This window comes from Neltuma alba, unplaced genomic scaffold (genome assembly GCF_004799145.2).
Source record: "Neltuma alba isolate B1F8T4 unplaced genomic scaffold, ASM479914v2 tig00010614_pilon, whole genome shotgun sequence".
Classification (NCBI taxonomy): Eukaryota; Viridiplantae; Streptophyta; class Magnoliopsida; order Fabales; family Fabaceae; genus Neltuma; species Neltuma alba.
The window spans coordinates 63,133-85,933 of record NW_021635471.1 but is presented as its reverse complement, the minus strand read 5'-3'; the positions used below and the strand labels follow the sequence as shown (position 1 = coordinate 85,933).

Genomic DNA, 22,801 nt, shown 5'->3' with positions numbered 1-22,801 from the left:
TTTCTTCCGTTAAATGTAACTTCTGTTGGTGTGAGGAGACAATTTTGAAATCCATGACTGCATCCCGCGTTTAGAGCTCAAAATGGGACTGCGTTACATCTTTTGAAGCCCACATGATTAGGCCGACCTTGGTCATGGTTCCGACAAGAGGGGAGCCGGTACTTATGCAGTTAATCATGGACTTGAATTTGAAGGGGTATACAAGAAGTAGGAGTAATAAGTTGAAGGCAAGTACTTGTTAGACTACTTGAAATTTCTAGGACATATTATTGTGATTAAACAATTACATAATGTGCTTTGCCTGCATTTCAAGTTTATCTGTTTTTGGTGTTTTTAAAAAATAAAAAGAATATAAAAAGTGGATACATATTAAACACTTTTTTCTAATGTACACATGTTTTTCACATTGCAATATTTGCATGATAAAATTATAAAGAGAATTGTTTTGAAGTCCCAAAAAATGAACGTAATTGCTAAAAAGTCCCAATAATAATAGAGCATCCTACAATGACAAGTCCTAAGATAGACAATGACAACTAGGCCGTTCATGGGATAGGATGAGATTTAATTTTTGTCTCGAGACAGGACAGGACATCATGTCTAGTTTTCCCTTTATAAAAAAAAACTATAATTTTTGGTATGAATTGTTTTATGTTATAATGTTTATTTTTCATTAGGCTTCTAAAGATAAAAACATTAAAAAAAATTATGTAGGAAGTCCAATTATATAATAAAAAAAGTGTAAAAACAATACCATAAAAAAAATACCATAAAAGAAACACTATCTATTGTCATAAATTAAACACGAGCAATCTCACAAGATGTGAGCAAATTAAAGGGAATGTAAAAAAATTAAGAAAAGGCATTATCACGATTGAAAGCCACAGGATACATACTTTCAATCCAACAAGTGTATATCTTTGAAAGTGTAATAATAATAGAGGAATTAAACAGAAGTTACCTTAAAAATAATAAGCGAAAAGCAAGTATAGAAAACAAGAAAATGCTTCAGAATTGAAGAAAGAGTGGTAAAGGATGATGCATACGAGTTGTTGCTGCGAGTGATTGGAGGATAAATCTAAAGGCTGAGATGAGAGAAGCGGTGGCTGCAGCTACACCATTTGTTGAGCACTCTATCTATACCATATCTCGATGCCATGGAAAGAAATAGATATTTCACCTAGTTTGTCAGAATATTCGGGCACCCTATGCAATTAACCAGCGAGTGGTAAAATTAAAGGTATCTTCACATATTTATGTTTTGGTCATATTGAAATCCAATGTAAATCTACCTACCCTATTATATTTTACTAGTTATGTCCCAAAAATCAATCTACCTACCCTATTATATTTTACTAGTTATGTCCTAAAAACCAATGTTTTAATAGTTAAGAAGGTGCATGCTGTGCTTAAATTATATTTGATGTTCAGACCATGGATATAATTTCTTAATGAACATTGGAATTCGTCTGAGGCATGTGATTGTGGACAATTCTCAGTATTATATTACACGGCAACATATGTATTACAAACAAACTGAGTGTTGTTTTCCCATGAATTTATAATTATAATTAAAATGACAAATTTATAAATGACATATTGTAATTAAAATATACCAAATGTGTTGGTTTACCCATGAAATTGTCGTTTTTGCCGCAGGTTGTCATATTATTTTGCCTTTTTTTTTTTTTGGGATTGTTTCCGACGGTTTATTGTTAGCTACGTTAGCATCCATTTAACATCATACGAGATTTTTTTTTGCAAAGAATTAAATATAAAGATGCTAAATTATTTAGTATCAATTTGACGAAGTCCAGATGCTAACTCTATGTTTGGTACTCCCTCTGTTCTTTATTATAAGAGACATTTGATGTTTATGGCATGTTCCTATATATAAGAGACACTTAAAAGTTGTCTCTAGTTTTTTGTATTGATTTCCTATTTTACCCCTATTTATTTTGTCTTCAACTCATACTCTCTCTCTCCCACTTCTCTTTCTTTTAATAATTTAATTATTCTCTCTCATACTCTCTCTCCTTATTAATGGGGGCATTGTTGGAAAAAACATTATACTTTTTACACATTAATTGTCCTCAACTAATTTTAACTGTTTTTTTGATCCACGTAATTTGGTTATTTGTCTCTTATAATAAGGAACGGAGGGAGTATGAGTGAATTACAAGGGAGGGGAGAAAAAATTTTAATGAGTTCAATTTAAAAAGTTAGAGAAATGAGGTTACAAAATTTTGATGAATAGAAGATGTAAGATAAAAGAGTAAGAAAAAATAACTAAAAGCTTTTAACTCCACTTTTTCAATTTTTCTTCTCCTGTCCTTCAATCTGTTTCCTTCATACCAAACTGATTGCTTCTACATTCTATGATATTGTAATTGCAAGGCGCTTTAATCGTCTAGCCCATTCAGCTCTGAATGGTTTCAATTATTGTTGGGATAAAACTTAATCCATCCTTGGTGGATTAGGTCCAAGCCCAAAATATTTAGGGTCCAGTTGCAATTTACTGAAAGATTGGGGTAGATATTAGTAAAATATTCAATCTTTAATTTGAATTTTGATGGGAACGGTTATTTGTGAGTAGATTATGTGTATTTCAACATACACGCATGATCAGAAAAATTTTTTTTGGCAGACTAACTACTCTTTCTCCTCCCTGAAAGACTTCTCTCCAAAACTCTTCCTGTTTATGCATTTGATGTAAACCATAAGTCTCTATCCATATATTTCAACAGACTTGGTGTAGGCAAAATGCATACTAAATATCACCTCCAGGTACATCCAAAACCCAATAATTATTTTACGTTATTTTTTTCCGCCAAGTTGGCATTTCATTTCAATTTTGTCCTCTTGGATTTCTAATTTCCCTGTTATTTATTGTTCATGGTATGCATTTCCAAAATTAAAGAATAGATCAAAGCATCATGTTAATCATAATATTTTTTTTTCAAAATATTTGACTTTTTGATATCATATATAACTTAGGTCGATAATGGACCTAAAGCATATTGAATCTGATAACTTGACCATGTTAGATGTCAAGCGTTGGTGACGTGAAAAGTTTCATAATACAATCTTTAATATAAGACCCGGTTAACTAATTTGAAGAGATTAAGAAATTTACTAAATTATTTAATTATAACATATATTACGTGATTTCTGTAAAACACTTACCTGTGTCATTAGACTATATATCAATATTTGAAAAAAAAAGATAAATATAAATATAAATACTTTAAGGTAATTTATTAATTTTTTAATCCCAAAATAAGTCAACTGAGTGTTATATTAACGCCTAGAAGTAATAAATAGAATTGATATATACAAGTGAATGAATCTATAAATAAGCCTTAACATTTTAAGATGTGGTGTCTTCCTATTCAAATATCTCCTCATCTCCATGCCTCAAGCCCACTTGTAATCTCCCACCAGTCCGCATTATAAATCATTTTAACTAATTTATCAGTATCAAAAAATGGTAATTAACTGTGTTTCAAATTGAAAAAAAATTTCAATAAAGAAAAAAAAAGAAGAGTTACATTTAAACAATATTGCAGGGACAAAATTGACAATTACTCTTTAAGTTATTTATATTTTACGCCAAAGTCATTCTTTTAGAAACAACTTATGTTGTGAAACTGAGTACTCCATAGCGTCCCATAACGTTCATATTATTCTCTCGAGCCTTTCACATATCAGTTGACAATTTTGAACTATTATGTATTAACTATTTATATTTAATATGGCGGCACACGAGTAAAGGGTAAAGAAAACAAGAGTGGGGAAGCTGAATATTGAGAATTTTTAATCAGCGATTATATGAATTACTGGGGAGCAAATTTCATGCTCATCCGTTATATGGTACAGATTTATAACTTGATGGTCCGTATTTATACCCATTTTTTATATTTAAATAATTTTTTATTTAATAGATATAAAATTTAAAATTAAGATAATTTTATAATTGGCACTTCTCTTAAAAAATAAATTTATCATTAAAAAATTATAGGTTAAAAAATTTTAAATGCAAATCATTCAGATCAAATTTTGAAGGGTCTAAATTTTGTCATAACAATGAGTACACGATACTCATTATTATGATAAACACTAAATGAGACTTGAACTATTCCATCTCTGGCGTCTTAACTTTTGAAGGCAACAGCTCCAAAAGTTTGGCAAACTTTTAAAAACTTAATGAAAAATATAATATTTACAGTAAATTGTATCATTGACAAATTATGATTAGAAAACTGAAATCGTATTATATTATAAATTTCTTACAATAACAAACAATCCTACGAGTGTCACAATTTATTCTGATTATGCTTATAATGCTTGGGTTTCTGCTCTTTTATGTTTCCATTCCTTTGTCATTTTTATCCTATCAGACAAGCCATTTTCAAGGTACTCTTCCATTCTATTATGAGCCAAAGACAAATATTTCATTCTATTCCATTTATCACTTGTGTTCCATTTCACAGGCTTCAATTTTGTGCATCAGTAGTCGTAGTAATAATAATTTTATTAATATCATAACTTACCATGAATGCTATATTGTTTTTTTTTTGCTTAAATAATATATTATATTATTTTTTTGGCCGACATATTATATTATATTGAAAGCCATCTTTTTTCTTTTAAAATGAAAGATGAGCAGGGCCTGACGATGTAGATCGATCAACACAAAATTTTAAACAGCATCATCATCAACATTTATTTGGCAACTTAATGGCGACAATGATCATTTTAACGCTGACAACTTGACGTATAGGTCAAGATGATTTAATAAACATTCAGTTCATCTTTAATATATATGTAACGATCTAAAATCATAGCCATATACTTGTTCTTTCTAATATATATGTGTATATATATATATATTTATAATGGTCTTGAAGGGGAAAAAAACAGAGAGAACCATGACAGGTTCTTGGGAACTTTTAAACTAACATATGGACACCCAATCAATAGCTTAAATTAAGGGACCCAAGAAATAATTAGAATATTGGGGCTCACTACTTACTGGAACGAGCAAAAAAACCAAAGATACCTTCACATATTTCTGTAGTGGTCATAATTAAATCCAAATTGTAAATCTACAAAAATGAATGATTTAATAGTCAATTCTCAGTATTGTGTGTGTGTGTGTGTTACACGGCAGCATACGCATGTCAAACGAACTGAGTGAGACAAAAATTGTAATGATAAATTACAAAATTATAATTAAAATCTATTAAACATGTTGGTTTCCCCATCATGAATTGTCCCTTGTGCCGCAAGTTGTCAAATTATTTTACGTCGTGGAGGGCAAAATTGTTTCAGATGGCTGGTTTAATATAGTCAATTCGTTACCACCAAGTTGACATCGTACAAGATTATTATTTTTTAAGAATTAAATATAAACAAGAAAAACTTGCGAAATCTATGTGCTGAGTAATGTTGTCGCTATGAAGTTGGAATCCTCATCTAGTGCTTATCACAATGATAAAATTTCAACCATCCAAAATTTAAATTCGAAAGCCTAGATTTAAAATTATTAATCTTCAAAATTTTTAATGACAAATTTATTTTCTTAAGTGTCATTTATAATATTAAATTTGTTTTAAATTCTATATCTTTTAAAATAAAAAATTATTTAAAACATGAAAATAAAATTTGAATTGAATTTTGACCATCTAAAATGAATTTAAATAGTCTAAATTAAGATGAGCATTCTATGGCCATTTTTTGGTGGGCATGAAATGTGCTACCATGAAGTTATAATTGCATGTGAGAGAGATATACAAGGCGCTTTAGCGCTTTAGTGTCCGTTTGGATTAGCGGTAAACAACTGTGATTTTAGATAATCGTGAATTTTATAAGTAATATTGGCTATAAGTGACACTAGTTAATCGTGATTTTTGTTTGGATATTTTTTTATAAGTGATTGTAAGAATTGTGATTTTGTTTGGTTTTTATTTATTAAAATCACTTATGGGTGTATAATTACTAAAAAGGACATAAAGTTAATAATTATATTTAATAATAAATTTATTAAATATAATTTAATAAATGACATGAATATTTAAATATTATTTTTATTTTAAAATTATTATTATTTAAAATCACTTACAAAATTTATGTGTAGTACAAATATTAAATAAAAGACCCCATATAAATAAGAGATGAATGAAAATATATAAAAAAAATTTGATTAGCAATTTTAGTAACAGATAAGGAAATTGAATGTTCAATCAAAATTATAACTAAGAAATAAAATTTAAACAACAAAACTAATTAATAAAAATGATAGCTAATTATTTTCCTTGCATTGCAGAATTTGATCTCGAATTGAGTCTCAAAGACGATCCATTTTTGATGAGGAAACTATGTTGGCTCTTGGTGATGGATATAAAATAACATGATCATCATAATTACCTTCGAGGATATTTTCATTTTCATACTGACTAAATTTAAAATCAGTCTCAGTATGCCTTCTAATAAAATTGTGGATAGCCATGGTTGCAATGACTATTTGAACTTGTGTTTGGATTTTGTACGGAGGCATGTGATCTAGAATTGCAAATTTATTCTTCCATACCCCAAAAGTAATTTCTATAGTACACCTCAAGCTTGAATGATAATAATTGAATATCTCGTTCTCATTTTGAAATCCTGATGAACACCTGAAATCTGGTAGATGATAACGTTTACATTTATACGGACCAATGTACCCAACTGGTGTAGGGTAACCAGCATCCACCAAATAATACTTACCTAATAAAGAATCATAATGTTAATAAATATATATAATTTGTATCAAGCATATCAATTTCAAGATATAAGAAGAAAACAAACCTGGAGGTGGATGCGGGAAGTTCATACTAGGAGTTGTAAGAGCATGATAAAAAACACGAGCATCATGTGCAGTGCTTTCCCATCCAGCTAAAGCAAAAGTAAAACACATGTCCCAATCACATGCATCCATTATGTTTTGTGTAGGATATCCTTTTCTTCCAATAAATTTTGGTTGTTCGGACAAGCTAACCACACAACGAACATGGGTTCCATCTATTGCTCCTGTAGCATTCTTAAAAAATGGCCAATATCGTGGGTCATTTTGAATTTTTGATGGGAACTCACGGAAGGTAGGATCTTGTGGCTTGATATAATTGAAGGACAATTGCAAGCAAGCACGTAAAACCTTATGAAAATGTCTACTAACAGTCTCTTCTGAATGTTGAAATCTTTCTTGTATCATTCTATTATCTATTCCATGACTTACCATATTTAAAAACATTCCAACCATTTCTTCGACCCCCATATGTTTAGTGACCTTTAGATCCGACAATTCAGCACAAAGATAATGGAATACACGTTTTTCCGTTCGAAACATCTCATAGTACCGAGTGGGATTGCCTCGCAATATTTCTTGTACCCATGCATGACCAGTTTGGTCACTTGTTCTACATGGCTCTTTACATAAATATGTTACTGCATACTCACTAACCAATGCACTCACGATGACCGCTTCATCTAAAACATTGTCTTCGTCATAGTTATTTTACTGGGTTTCAGATTAACAACATATTTTTTTTCCTGGGGGTTGAGTCCTATGGATGTATATATAATTTTAATAAAGGGAAAAAGGAAAAAAAAAGAACCTGAAAATTGTGAAATCTCAATTCAAGCGCCTAACACTTCAAAACCTTAGGGAGAGAAAGTGGTGCATGATATGGTATTTTGTTAATATAGTTAAATAACTAAAATGCTTCAAACTTGTTATTGCTAGTACATTTCTTGTTATTTATTATTCAACACTTGTCATTATCAGTTCATAACTTATTATAAGCTTTTTGAAATTAGGACATTTTAGTTATTTAATTATATTTGTAAAATACCAGTTTAGGCACTACTTCCTTTCTTGGGTTTTTGAAATGTTAAGTGCCTGAATTAGAATTTCCAAATTTTAGGTTTTTTTTTGGTCATTTTCCCTTTGGTAAAACTCAATAGAGGTATGTGCTACTATTTTTATAGAAATCAACAGTAAACTTTGTTTAAACTAATATTTTTTTGAGCAAAATGATACTAATATATTATAGAAAAACAAAATAGATTGTTATTATGGATTCTTTTTTCAATTTTTTGGACCAGGTATATACTTTTGATATATGTTCCCTGGAAATGCAAGGGCCTTTAGTCGCTTAATCTATATATAGCATGCGAAGCAATTACGTAGCCCAAAAACAGAAAGGATGGAAGAGACGCCAAAAAACAAAAAAAGAGATAAACGAAGCATGTGAAAAAGTATTTTAATTTATAATGTGTTATATAGACATATAAATTAAAAAGGTATTTATAAATTAATTTACATGTTATTTCACATGTTATGTATCAGGAAAAAACGCGTTGATAATTTCAGATCCAAACTTGTCATTTTACAGTCAAAATTTGTTATTTTTAAATGAATTGTTGTGATGGGTTGAGCCAAAGTAAAGAGTTAATTTGTATTTACATCTTTTTGGCATGACGGTGCCGATTAAATGTGTTTGTTGGATGGTCATCCTGGATTTTGGGAATCACCGGGTTACGAGATCAAATCTCCGCAACCTCCCTTCCTGCTAAAAAAGAGAGAGCCTCTGCTGCAGGTGCCAAAGCTCTTTTACTTTCTTTTCTATCATTTTAAAGTTTTACGTACTTGAATTGAAATATGATAATTTCAGCCTTCTTTATCTGGAATTTTCCCTTCATTCAATGGTTTTGTTTATACGATGTAATCATTTAATCTGTTATTAGTTTCATTTTGTCTATTTATACATGCTTCGCCAATCACCACGGAATTGGCCGTTCTTCATAGGATGGAAAAAAAAATATATTGATTCGCGACCAATTTAAAACATTAAAAAACAAATGGATTATTACCCGGAAAAAATTAAAGAATAATTTAAGCAACAGTCGAATATAAATCTTGAATTGAAAAAATTAATATAAATTCTGAAAATACCTTCATAACAATCACAGACATGTGAATTTCTTCAACTTTAAACGTTTGTCAAGCCAACAATGAATCTTACTAAAGAAATATTGAAAAAAAAAGACTAATATCAAAATAAAGGTCTCAATTAATATTTTAAATTATAATTTAACTGATTGGATGTGAAAGTAAGTTTCTATATATATAATTTAAATTAATTTGTGATGAGAAATTTATACATATGTATATCTTTTAATTAAATATATTTATTGTTTTAAAAAATTTAACAATTTTACATTTAGGACGCAAATTAAATTTGTTTTAAAATAAAAATATTACAATATTACCAATAAAATTAAATTAAGTATAAGCTTTAAAAAATTTAAAATCAAAAGAACAATGACATTTTTCTAGAGCCGTCATATTACTAAACAAAACTTCGGTTTTATCTTCCGCCATAGCTATATTATGTGGGATCTGAAGAACATGACCTACAAATTTCATATTGGTATTAACAGAACATCTTCCGTATATCTTGAATCATTGCTTTGACATCAACGGTGACGTCATCTTCCATCTATCAGGTTTGAATGATAAAGCAATCGGCAATATAAATCGTCGTTCTTATTGTAGACATTAACATTCAAATAAAGTTTTAATATACACTTTTCTCGTATCATTATCAAGTACGTGCCTTTTTAAAGATAGTTACATAACCAAAAGTGAAAATAAATGGCCAGAAGCATGTATATATGAATCACCTCCTGTGTCCTCTATAATTAATCCTATCCAATGTTTGTTATGCTCAAGAACATGCACGCTAATATGGACAACAGCGATTGGATTAATTTAATTTGATGGCTACAAAAATTGCAAGAATAGAAGAACCTGGTACAAGAAATTGTTTCACCAGTTAATCACGAGTACGCTGCCCACACTGGAAACAAAGTCGGAGGACACAAACAATCAAATTACATTATCACCCAAAGCTGGAAACTTACTTCACTCATAACAAAATCATAGTACACAATAGTCAAATTCCAATATTACATAAAGCTGTAAATTTACTTTACTCAAAACAGAGTCCACAATAATCAAATCCCAATATTAAACAAAGCTGTAAATTTACTTCACAAATTGGAGGATAGAAAATATGGTTTGAACAACTGTGAGAAGGATGAGTATCATTGCAGCAATAGAAGTAACAGTTTGGCAAGGTGTGTGACAATAATCATGTCTTAGAGTTGCCCACAACTTGTGCCAATGATCTTCACAATAGCCATTCAACCTTTGGCAGATATCAATGTATTTAGTACTGAAAGCCAATTGATTGACATTTCCTAAAAGACCATTGAATAATAAAGCAACATCATCGGTATCACCTAAATAGCTGCAGAGTATTTTCTTGTGAACAAGCAGATGTACATCTTTTTGTGTGTCTATTAGACAATCCAATACAAGAGCATAGTCAGTAATGCAAGCAGCATAAGGATAATGACACTCTTCTAATGTTATCATATTACAAAACACAAGTTCAGTGCTATCATCCACCAGAAATTGTGGAATTTCAAGAATATGTCCTGAAAATACAAAACACAAGTTCAGTGCTATCATCCACCAGAAATTGTGGAATTTCAAGAATATGTCCTGAAAATTTCATGTCTAATAAGCATTTGCTCTTATTAGCCTTCAACTTTATGCGTGCTTATTGTAATGCATTTTCATTGAATAAAAGACGATGATTTCCATCCACTAATATTAATTGTTGTGTAGACCTTTCTCCTTGTAAGTATAATGATCTAAGAAGATCTGTAAAGTGCTTTACCTCAGCATCAACATTTGGCAATAATTTTGTTCCATCATAATACTCAAAATACTCACACGTGAGCTTATACGAAATCAAGGGAGCCTACCACGACACTCATCAGGAAAAGCTCTATTGAATAGCTCTTCAATAACAAAGAATGGAAGTTTATTCTCAAGTAAACACAAATCCTGCAATATAGAACTTACTAACCAGTGCTGCGTCAATTTAGCATCGTCGCCATGATCCTTCTGATGGGACATGATGAAGACTTCAATGATGAAGCCAGCATCCATTAACATCAGTTTCACAGGTTCTTGTTAACCAAGGTTTATGGTTTTTGAATAAGAAGCACGGAGTTGTAGTTCTAAATGTTTCACAAAACGAACCAAATCATCCAAGCTTGACATAGCTCTTTGAGCAAATCTTTTGAACAATATTTGTTTATGTCTTTCCATGTCTGTCAGCCTCTCATTACCATAATGAAAGGGGCTAATCGAAGCAACTTTTGGAGTGTAAATCTCTTGTTTAAGATGATGGGCATACTGGGCACTTGGTAGATACAACAGTCTGGTGACCGAAGACCATCTCCGCAATCTTGAATCATTTCTTTGATGTCTATAGCCAGCTCATCTTCCACTTTTGAAGTTTGATTTAGAAAGCAAACTTGGATTATACAAGAAAAACATATACATATACATCCATATATATATTTACATAAAGAATCCCCTACTATAAAAGTGGGCTTTTTGGCCACATAAAGCTTGACGGTTGAATAGGCAGAAGTTGGGAGAATATTTAACTTACAGTTGTTATTTTGACCGTCAAGTTTATTGACAAAATATTTGTTGGTTAAATAAAGGGAAAATTAGAGAGAGGGACCTAGTGGGAATAATATTTACCAAGGAGGATCTTAAAAACTCTAATTATTTAGAAGAACCAGATAATAAAATATAAATTTCAAAAGACTAAATTACCCCTATCCATAACTTTTGTATTCTCTCACCACATCTTATAATTTTTCACTATTTAGTAAAATAATAATCAAGATTTTTTTTGCTAACAAAATAATAATAAATATTTATTCAAATTAATTAAGCTAATTTAGTCAGAAACAAATTATAATTAATTAAATTAATAACCAACACTAATTAATTTATTTTTCATCATGTTTAGCCAATAAAAATTTTTTTAGGCTTTTTTTAATAATAAGCTTATCAGGGCCATCAAATTCAACTGTATTTTTGTTTATTTACTCCGTACTCTTCTTTTATTCTAGGACATTATAATTCTGATACTTAAGAATAAATCAAATCCTATTGGTTAATAAAATCACAAATTTCACAGATAAAAATAACATATAAAGGTCATTATATAAACATGTATTTGTCATAATAAAAATAGCTAGAGAGGTTTAGGTGCAAGAATTCAAGTTTAAGTCGACATAAATGTAAAAGATAAAAGTTGTGAGAGATACCCTCTATATGGACTCTATAAAAATTTGACCTAATAATACCAAATATTAAATATTGAATAAAAATATTATTATATATTATTTCACACTAAATTATTATCTATATTTATTTTGGCCTTCATTTCTATCTTTTTTTCTTAATATGTTCTGATCATTTAATTTTGTAGATAAAAGGGTGAGGACTTGCATAATTCTATTAGCTAACGACTCAACTATCCAAAATCATATCAAGATTAAAAAAGATATCAAAGTCCCAAAAAAAAAAAAAAACATGCGCGCGCCAATATATGTACCTCACGACATGGATATATTAAGTCATAATATACATAAAAAGATTGTTCCAATATTTTTACTTCTTACAAGTTATGGATAAGTTATATATTATTTATTATTATATTACTTTCTTAATTTGTAATGTTGTTAACTAAGAGAATTCAATTTAATCTTGGATGGGAATTATATTTGAAATAAAATAATAATACGAAGAAATAAAATAATAATACGAAATAAATGAAAAAATATGATTGAAGCTTATGACTTTGATCGGCTCATTATTCATAAAGTTTAAAGAAAGAGCTTTATTACTTCAAAACGTTGGACAAATTAATTACTTAAGGTTGGTTATTAATTTAATTGAATTAATTAGAATTGGTTCTTAACTTTGTAATTCGGATTAATTTGAATTAATTCAAATAAATATCAATAATTTCATTAAAAAGAGAAAAACTACAGAATGTAGTGGGAGAGAATATAGGGGATTTGGTTAGGGGAAATTAGTATTTTATATTTATATTTTAATTTTGGTTCTTCTAAATAATTACAGTTTTTAAGATCCTTCTCAATAAATATCATTCTCATTAGGTCCTTCTCTCTAATTTTTCCTTAAATAAATAACCATTAAACGGGTTTAATTTTTTATTTTTTAAAAATTTTTTTGGTTAACTACAGACAGTTATCATCAAATAATTGAAGACAAAATTTGAATTTTTTTGGTTATAAATAACCGTTAAACCTGGGCTATTTGATGGTTTTTTTTTTATAATTAATTGACAATTTTTTTCACTTTAAAATCTTAGTTTCAAAACTTATTTTGATTTCTAAACTTCTCAAATTCCAACGTATTTGGGTAAAGGTCAAATAAAGATAAAGACTTTGAGTTACATCTTGAATCTCAAATACAGTTTCAACGATGCAAATTTAAGATTTTCAAATAATAATTTTTAAATAGAAAAATTATTTTTCCAAAAACATAACAAGAGATTATTTTTATTTTAGATTCTTTACACATTAAAATAATTTTTGTTAAAATCTAAATTATGTTGTTGATAATAACGGCTGTGTCTTCTCATAAAATTGTTTATAACTAAAACCAGACAAGGCTAAAGAAAAGGCTACAATGGGGTATTAAACACGAGCAAATCTTAGAAGAAGCGATCAAATTAAAGGGAATGTAGAAATTAAGAAAAGCCATCACAGATGAAAAGCACAGGACGCATACTTGCAATCTGACAAGTGTCTTTGAAGGGGAAACGAAATAAGACTAAAGAAGTGTAATAATAGAGGAATTATATAAACAGAAGCAACCTTAAAAATTGTAAGCAAAAAGAAAGTGAAAAAAATAAGGGTTAATACAAAATTTAGTCCTTTAAATTTACCCTCATTTTGGTTTTAATCTCTCAAATTTCAAATTATAGATTTTGGTTTCTCAAGTTTTTTTTCATTTAAAATATTGCTCCCTATAACCCAATAAAAACTAGGATAATTTTGCTCCTAGAGGGACCAAAACCCATAATTTAAAATTTGAGGGACCAAGACCAAAATGAGAGTAAATTTGAGGGATCAATGATTATATCAACCCAAAAAATAATAAGAAAAGGCTTCACAGTTGAAGTTGAAGAAAGTGTGGTAAAAGATGACGCATACGTGTTGTTGTTCCAAGTTGTTGGTGAATAAGAAAACTGGTGGCTGCTGCTCCACCATTTGTTGATCACCCTGGGTGACTGATTCTCCTCTCCTTCTCATTGAGCCAAACAGACCTTTAGACATCAGCCAGCGGGGAATAGAAAAATCGAGTGTTGATGGATAAACTGATAATGATAATATCTTCATTGACGGTTAAGGAGGAGGAAGAAGACGATCTCTACTCTGTTATGCTCAGCAACTCACACCAGCAGAACCACCGACGTTAGTGTCAAGCAAGCAAGAGATAATAATATAATAATATATCGAAACGAGCGGGGCTATGTCTCGTCAATATATTTTTAAATGTTTATCTAACACATTAAAATATGTTTTTTTGGTGAGCAATTTCACTCTAAGAGTTTTTTCAGGGTCAATTTTAGTCTCATCTCTACTTCCCAAAAAATTGACCAAAATGCTTCAGCATCTTCACATCTTTTTTTGTCTTGTTACGACAATTTTTTGCAAAATGTCCTTTTTTCTTGCATATGTAACATCGGTTAGATTTCTTTGAGTAAAGCCTGCGCCTCTTGAAATATCTCAAAAAAGGCTTTCTGCATCTTCTCCTGGAATAAGAACCCTTTGGATATCTGAATAGATGATAATGAGATTTTCTCTTGGTAGAACAAGAGCAATCTTCATCATCTTTACACTTTATCTTCAGATGCGGTTTCTTCTAAGCATGTTTGAGTTTTGACTGTCCTTTCAGCATTCCTTTGAAGAACTTCTGTTGTTCACAGTGCTTATCCACAGTTGCTACTGCCAACTGATATATTTCTCCGAGAGAAATGTCAGGCATATTTCTATGGAGTGCATTGATAGCTCTATGAAGTTCTGGTTGCAGTTCATCTGGAAGAGAGGTAATAAAAGTATGCCTGAGGTTGACTCATTAGCTCCTCCAAGCATGTAGTATTTTTCAGACATCCTCTGAAAATGTTTCTGCAAGTCTCTTTTGTCTAAGGAACAACATTTCATTTCAAAATATTCTTGGCGATACCTTTTGTCAATGATCTAGAAATCACCAATGAATTCCTTGTGAATGAGTCCTAGAAGAGTTCCTACATTATCAACTCTGGCTGTTGCTATCTTCTGGTAATCACTAAGACTTTTATACCATTCTCTTAGTGTTCCTGTTAGTCTTGAGAGGAATTCTATGAGAACTTCCTCAAGAGTTGCATCATGCCTGGCAAGCTGTAGGTCAATCCATGCTCCAAACTCATGGAGTCTGTCTCTCCATTTTTCTGGAGAAACGTCATCAAAAGTGAACCATGGACTTGTAGTAGGTCTGTAGTCTGTTCTTCTTGGCTCAGACGTATGAGGGACAGATGGTTCTTCATCAATAGGATCTTCAACTGTAGGATCTGGTTGGACCATTGCTACCTTAGAGATATCAGCATGATATGTCTCAAAATCAGAGTTAGAACTGTATTCAATAGAGGAATCAGACTCAGTTTCAGAGGTTCCATCTGTTGATGACTGATCTTTATTCACAGATTGGAAAGTGGCTATGGTTTTGTTTGAATCAGCAACTTCTTTTCGTTTTTCTCTATCTGAAAGAGAAGTTTGTTTTGGTGGAGATGATGGTGGAGTTCTTATTACAACTCCTTGAGAGGATAGTGTTGGTTCAATAGGTTTAGTGTATGAGGATGATGGGTAGAAAAGTCTTTCAGATGAGGAGAAGTGAGGCGGTCGTACTGGAGGTTTAGGAGGAGGAATTGGTTGGATAGATGAAAGAGTCGGTTGTCGAGATTTTCTCAACTGTCTTAAAATAGGATAAGACATTTTGAAAACATTGCTGTAATCAGATTCTCTGGGGTAAGAAGGAGGTGATGTTGGATATGTAGAAGGTTGAAAACTAGAGGGGTAAGACGAATAAGGGTCATAGATGGTTTGTGTATGATCTTTAGCGATGTCTGCCTCGATCCTTTGCAAATCCTTCCAGATTTGTGACAGTTCTTGCTCTTTCCTGGTAAATTCTGGTCTAATGCATCCCTTTTCGATAAATCGCTTCAGATCTGCATCTAGTTGGTAAGCCTGAGAAGATAGAGTCATATAGAGCTGTTTGACTTGGTCAGAGACTTGGTCAAGCCTGCTTGTCAGAGTATCAGTTCTAAGAGTCAGCAGGTCAAGTTTTGAATCAATCTTTGTCAAAGTTCTATTCTGGCTGATTGCATTCTGGGTCTGCCAGTTGAGAACTTCTTCTGCTGCCAAGACTGGTCTAGCTTCACCAGTAGGAGAGATTTTTGTTGGAATAGAGAAAGGTCTTGCTGTAACCTTTGTTTCTCTGTTGGTTCTTCTTTCAAGGGGTGGAAAATCCTGCTCATAAGCATCCATCATTGCTATACACGGGATGGATTGTTGGATGACAAGGTTGACAGGAATTATTGGGTTTGGCCTCTGTTTAGGAAGGAGATCTTCATGACCTGTTTCTTTCAGCAAATCGTACAGAGATAATCTGCTAAAAGGAATAGTAGGGACAGGAGCCTTCCAGTTTCTAGCTTTCTGCTTCGGACCATGATCATCATCATCATAATGATGATGGTAATGTTGGTGGGAACAAGGAGATGTATCTTTCTCCTTTTTCTTCTTTTTTATGGCATATTTGATGGGGTAAGACCATCCTTCTTCATCTTCATCGTCAGAAGCTTCCCACCAGTAAGGTGTGTCACATTCATAGTCAGGATCACATTCTTCTGGTGCATGATCCCAAATGAAATGGCCATTTATGTGAGACACATAACATGGCTTGGCCATCTAGTCTACCCAAGTAATCGAAGGTTCTCTCTTGGATGAAACATAGGCTGGGGTGATGGTTAAAATACGTTTAGAAGATATAGAAGAACCTTCCTGGCCTGGTTTGGTGAACGCGGTCTTGACTGTGCCATCTGGAAGTCTTTTTATCTTAGGAGGAGTAGAAGTATGGACATCCCTCTGTACACCATGACAGTGTTTTTCATAGTTAGTAATCCACTCAAGGGGAGTTTTATGAAGAAATCTTGATTTTTCCATAATGGAAATGGATGGGAAAACTATTGATGACTATCAGCACAAAACTTGAGAAGATGATCTTTGATGTTTTCATATCCTGGTGGTGCCTGTTGGATCTCAAAGAGATTAGGAATTTCAGTATATGCACTAAAGAAATTTTTATATTTAATTCCTTTAGGCAAGACTTGAAGATTCCTGGTATGATAATAAGCATAGAATCCAATAAGAATATCTTTCCCCGGGAGATCACTACCAAGAACTTTCATCCATAGAACACATCCTGCAAAGAATTGAATACCAATCTTCCTACGAGTAATCCAGTCAATCTTGAATGGTTTTGAATCAGCAGTAAGGAAAAATTGATCATAAGGGATCCATGCTTCAGAAGGAAGGATATCAGGATTCATGATGGTTTTGCATGCTCCAGTATCAATAAAAGCAATAACAGGGATTGGCTTTTCATACCTTCCTGGAAGGATATGTATTTTGACATTTGGCTTGGGAGTGACTTTATTGTGATCTGGCTGAGAAGCCAGGGAACCAAGGAAAGAAGACAGATGCATAGGCTGTTCAAGGGAATATAAATACCCTTGAGGATCATCATCTTCTTGGGATAAGGATTTAGAATCAGTTTCTTTATCTTCAGAGAAAGGAAGAACATATTGTGTTTCTTCATCCTGAGCATTTTGTTCTTCGATCATAGATTCTATATCTTCATCTTCGTTGATCATTAGAACAGTCTACAAGTGTTGAGAATGAGTGGCCTTACCTGGACTAAAGCTTTGAATATTAGACTATGTTAGCTTGGTCTGGTTCAGCTAACACCCCTTGAGTGGTATCAGAGCCAGTCAATTTCTGACAGAAGTGAGATATTGTTAGTGAAGGTGAGTAAGAAGATACCATCTTATCATGAGTGAAACCTCAAACGGTCTTGAACCCGTTCGCCTTTCTTCTTCCTTCACCCCACAAAGACTTCCCTCCTCCGTTCGTAGAACTCTCTCCAGAAAAATAGAAAACCTTGTTGAGATAGATCATCTTCCTGAAGATGCTAGAATTCAGCAAACAGATCTACCTCTTCTTAGCCTTATAGCCTTTATCGTCGTACCAATCGTGTCACCAAAGATGTTAGAAACTTGATTTCCACCCAAAGACCTCATGTGAAAGAAGTTGTTCAGTCTACCAGACTAGAAAACTGTGGTCTTCCTGCCTCTTCCTCTGAACAATATGTCACTATTGATATACCTCAACCTTTGATCAATGAATGGATAGCTCAAGGTTACACCCATCTTCATATTGGTGCTGTACGCCTTATCCTTACTCTCCATGGGAAAAAAAGAATTATCGCCACTGTTAAAGTTGCTTTAGTTGATACTACCTATACTACCTATAGTAATGCTTTGATTGGTGATGTCCTGACCACTCTTAGCAACGGTAGTGTCATCCTTACCATGGCCCTAGATTTCAACATCAAGCTTTCAGATCCAACTTTGACGGACAGACTAAAAATCCAAGTCCAGATAGTTGGAGCAGAGAAAGATCCCAGAGCTATCGCAGCAACTCTTCATCATCAAGTCATTTACAAGCTCCAGAATCATGCTCTTGATCTCTATTTTCCAAATTCCACCAAAGATGCTCTTTATGTGGTTTCTGATAGAGCTGATGATGCCTCCATAATCTAGATTCCTCAACAGATCCCAAAAGAAGAACTTGCTCAGTTGATGCCTCTTGAGTGGATCACCAACTATGAAAAACACTTTCATGGTGTATAGAGGGATGTCCATACTTCCACTCCTCCTGAGATAAAAAGACTTCCAAATGGCACAGTCAAGACCGTGTTCACCAAACCAGGCCAGGAAAGTTCTTCTGTATCTTCTGGATGTATTTTAACCATCACCCCGGCCTATGGTTCATCAAAGGGAGAACCTTCGATTGCTTGGGTAGACCAGATGACCAAGCCATGTTATGTGTCTCACATACATGGCCATTTCATTTAGGATCATGCACCAGAAGAATGTGATCCTGACTGTGAATGTGACACACCTCACTGGTGGGAAGCTTCTGACAATGAAGATGAAGAAGGATGGTCTTACCCCATCAGATATGCCATAAAAAAGAAGAAAAAGGAGAAAGATACATCTCCTTGTTCCCACAAACATTACCATTGTCATTATGATGATGATGATCATGGTCCGAAGCAGAAAGCTAGAAACTAGAAGGCTCCTATCCCTACTATTCCTTTTAGCAGATTATCTTTGTACGATTTGCTGAAAGAAACATGTCATGAAGATCTCCTTCCTAAACAGAGGCCAAACCCAATAATTCCTGTCAACCTTGTCATCCAACAATCCATCCCGTGTATAGCAATGATGGATGCTTATGAGCAGGATTTTCCACCCCTTGAAAGAAGAACCAACAGAGAAACAAAGGTTACAGCAAGACCTTTCTCTATTCCAACATAAATCTCTCCTACTGGTGAAGCTAGACCAGTCTCGGCAGCAGAAGAAGTTCTCAACTAGCAGACCCAGAATGCAATCGGCCAGAATAGAACTTTGACAAAGATTGATTCAGAACTTGACATGATGACTCTTAGAACTGATACTCTGACAAGCAGGCTTGACCAAGTCTTTGATCAAGTCAAACAGCTCTATATGACTCTATCTTCTCAAGCTTGCCAACCGGATGCAGATCTGAAGCGATTTATCAAAAAGGGATACATTGGACTAGAATTTACTAGGAAAGAGCAAGAACTGTCACAAATCCGGAAGGATTTGCAAAGGATCGAGGCAGACATTGCTAAAGATCATTCACAAATCATCTATGACCCTTATCTGTCTTACCCCTCTAGTTTTCAACCTTCTACATCTCCAACATCACCTCCTTCTTACCCCAAAGAATCTGATTACAGCAAGGTTTTCAAAATGTCTTATCCTATTTTAAGACAGTTGAGAAAATCTCGACAATCGACTCTTTCATCTATCCAACCAAATCCTCCTCCTAGACCTCCAGTACGACTGCCTCACTTCTCCTCATCTGAAAGACTTCTCTACCCATCATCCTCATACACTAAACCTATTGAACCAACACCATCCTCTCAAGGAGTTGTAATAAGAACTCCACCATCATCTCCACCAAAACAAACTTCTCTTTCAGATAGAGAAAAAGGAAAAGAAGTTGTTGATCTAAACAAAACCATAGCCACTTTCCAATCTGTGAATGAAGATCAGTCATCAACAGATGGAACCTCTGAAACTGAGTCTGATTCCTCTATTGAATACAGTTCTAACTCTAATTCTGAGACATATTATGCTGATATCTCTAAGGTAGCAATGGTCCAACCAGATCCTACAGTTGAAGATCCTATTGATGAAGAACCATCTGTCCCTCATACGTCTGAGCCAAGAAGAACAGACTACAGACCTACTACAGGTTCATGGTTCACTTTTGATGACGTTTCTCCAGAAAAATGGAGAGACAGACTCCATGAGTTTGGAGCATGGATTGACCTACAGCTTGCCAGGCATGATGCAACTCTTGAGGAAGTTCTCACAGAATTCCTCTTAAGACTAACAGGAACACTAAGAGAATGGTATCAAAGTCTCAGTGATTACCAGAAGATAGCAGCAGCCAGAGTTGATAATGGAGGAACTCTTCTGGGACTCATTCACAAGGAATTCATTGATGATTTCCAGATCATTGACAAAAGGTATCACCAAGAATATTTTGAAATGAAATGTTGTTCCTTAGACAAAAGAGACTTGCAGAAACATTTCCAGAGGATGTCTGAAAAATACTACATGCTTGGAGGAGTGAAGTTGAACTTCCCTTAATTGTCGCTTTGGGGTTACTCCAAAAATTAACCGAATTAATGCAATATAGTGCAAAACTCGGGTCGTTTCACTTTGAGGAGCCGAAAACGAAATTAAACCCTAGTAAATGAATGCAAGTAACCTAAACTATAAAAAGAGATTTTTGATTTTGAAAAGCTATTAATTAAATACTACGAATCAAATTGAAATTAAAATACTTTTTTTTATATGAAAGTGATTAAAATGAATGGAGATTAAAGAAATGAAAATGAGACACACGAATAACACTGATGGTAATCAATCCTCCAATTCAACAACGCAGGCAATCATCACTCTAAAAGATGTGGGAGTTAAAAACAATGAATTAAGAATTATAATTGAGCTTTTGATCCAACAACCGAGCCACCTCGAATTGCCACAAAATATTTTCCTAAAATCCCAACTTACTAACTGCAACCAGAATAGTAAAATGGGATTAAGGATGCTAAAAACCAATGCTTAATTAGAACTCTTAAATCCAAAATAACAGAATTAAAGCTAGCAAGAGACTATATGATCCAAAATTCTAAGCCACCTTAGAAAATCACAATATATTAATTCTAAAATCAATACAAATGTCATAACCACAACATTATAATTGAGATCAAAACTATAAACAGCCCAATGTCAAATACTAAGCAATAATTCAGTCACAATAATCCCCAAATAATAAACTGATTAAGCAATACAATTATCCCAATAATCAGAAAAACTATCCTAAGACCTAGGAATTGTTAAACAATTATTGAATAGGAAATTAAAGCAACTAAAACTCCCCTTTGATGATCCAAGCTCCTGCCATTATTGTTGAATTAGAGAATTATAAAGTCTAGCCTCGGTTTGCCATAAAAATTGTCATATTCAGAATTTTGCTACGGTTTGCCATGGAGGGAATAATGGAACAGTGGGTGATTTCTTTCTCCTGCGTTGCTGGCAGCAGTGAAGAAGAAGCAGACGATGCCGTCGAGCCTGCTGGTTTACTCGCCGTCAACTCGTGCTCAGCTTCCGCGCGCGCGCGGTGTGTGTCTCCGTCTAGCGCCCCCTGCCACCAGGAAGGTTCAACGGAGAAGATGAGGAATGGTCCTTCCGCTCACGCCGTCGGCCAGCTCTTTCCTCTGTTTCGCCTCTGCGTGTGTGTTCGTTTTTCGTTCGGCCGCCTCCAGCTTGCTGTGTTTCGTCGTGTCTCTCCTTCGGCCTCTGTTTCGTGTGTCTGTTCGGCGCTCGCTTCTGCGTGTGTGCGTGTTGCTCTGTTTTTCCAGCGCCGCTTGCGTGTATCAGCTCTCCGCGTGTTCGTCTCTCCGTCTCCAGCTGATGATGATGAATATTGGATATTAGGTTGGGGGAGCAAAACGCAACGTTTTGCTCCCCTTTTTTTTAATTATTTTTTTATTATATATTTGTTTCTTTTTTTTTTTAACTTTTATTTTTATTTTTAAATCTTCCTAAAACCTGCAAACAAAATTCAAGAATAATGTAGCATTAATTGTCCTTAAAAATCAATTAATCATAATTAAATCAAAACATGACAATTTTGCCCCTATAAAATAATAATTCAAAATAAAATAAATTAAATCAATTAAGGCAAAAGGGGACCAATTAAGCTGACAAAACTCATATAAAAGATACCAAAATATATAAAAATAATTGAGTTTGTCAACTCCCCCACACTTAGCCTTTTGCACTCCTGGGCAAAACATCATTAAAGAAGAATCCAATAGAGACACTCAATGCAAGCAAACATAAAACTAACTAAGCATGAATGTGCA

At 33.2% G+C, this 22,801-nt stretch overlaps 1 protein-coding gene across 1 annotated transcript; it reads right to left on the bottom strand.

Moving 5' to 3' along the window:
• Positions 1 to 10,090: 10,090 nt before the first annotated feature.
• Positions 10,091 to 11,065, bottom strand: LOC114757620 (uncharacterized). Its single transcript, XM_028946709.1, has 2 exons — positions 10,879 to 11,065; positions 10,091 to 10,545 (listed from the first exon to the last, which is right to left on the bottom strand). The coding sequence occupies exons 1-2, from the start codon at positions 11,063 to 11,065 to the stop codon at positions 10,091 to 10,093; spliced, it is 642 nt and encodes a 213-aa protein (XP_028802542.1).
• Between the last annotated feature and the right edge of the window lie 11,736 nt (positions 11,066 to 22,801).

What these genes read in the sequence shown, in the direction of transcription:
- LOC114757620 (XM_028946709.1), bottom strand. Translation starts at nt 11,065, where the DNA reads ATGGATGCTGGCTTCATCATTGAAGTCTTCATCATGTCCCATCAGAAG. An exon ending in TTTTCCTGATGAGTGTCGTG is followed by an intron (nt 10,546 to 10,878) that starts GTAGGCTCCCTT and finishes TTGTATTTTCAG; the next exon opens with GACATATTCTTGAAATTCCA.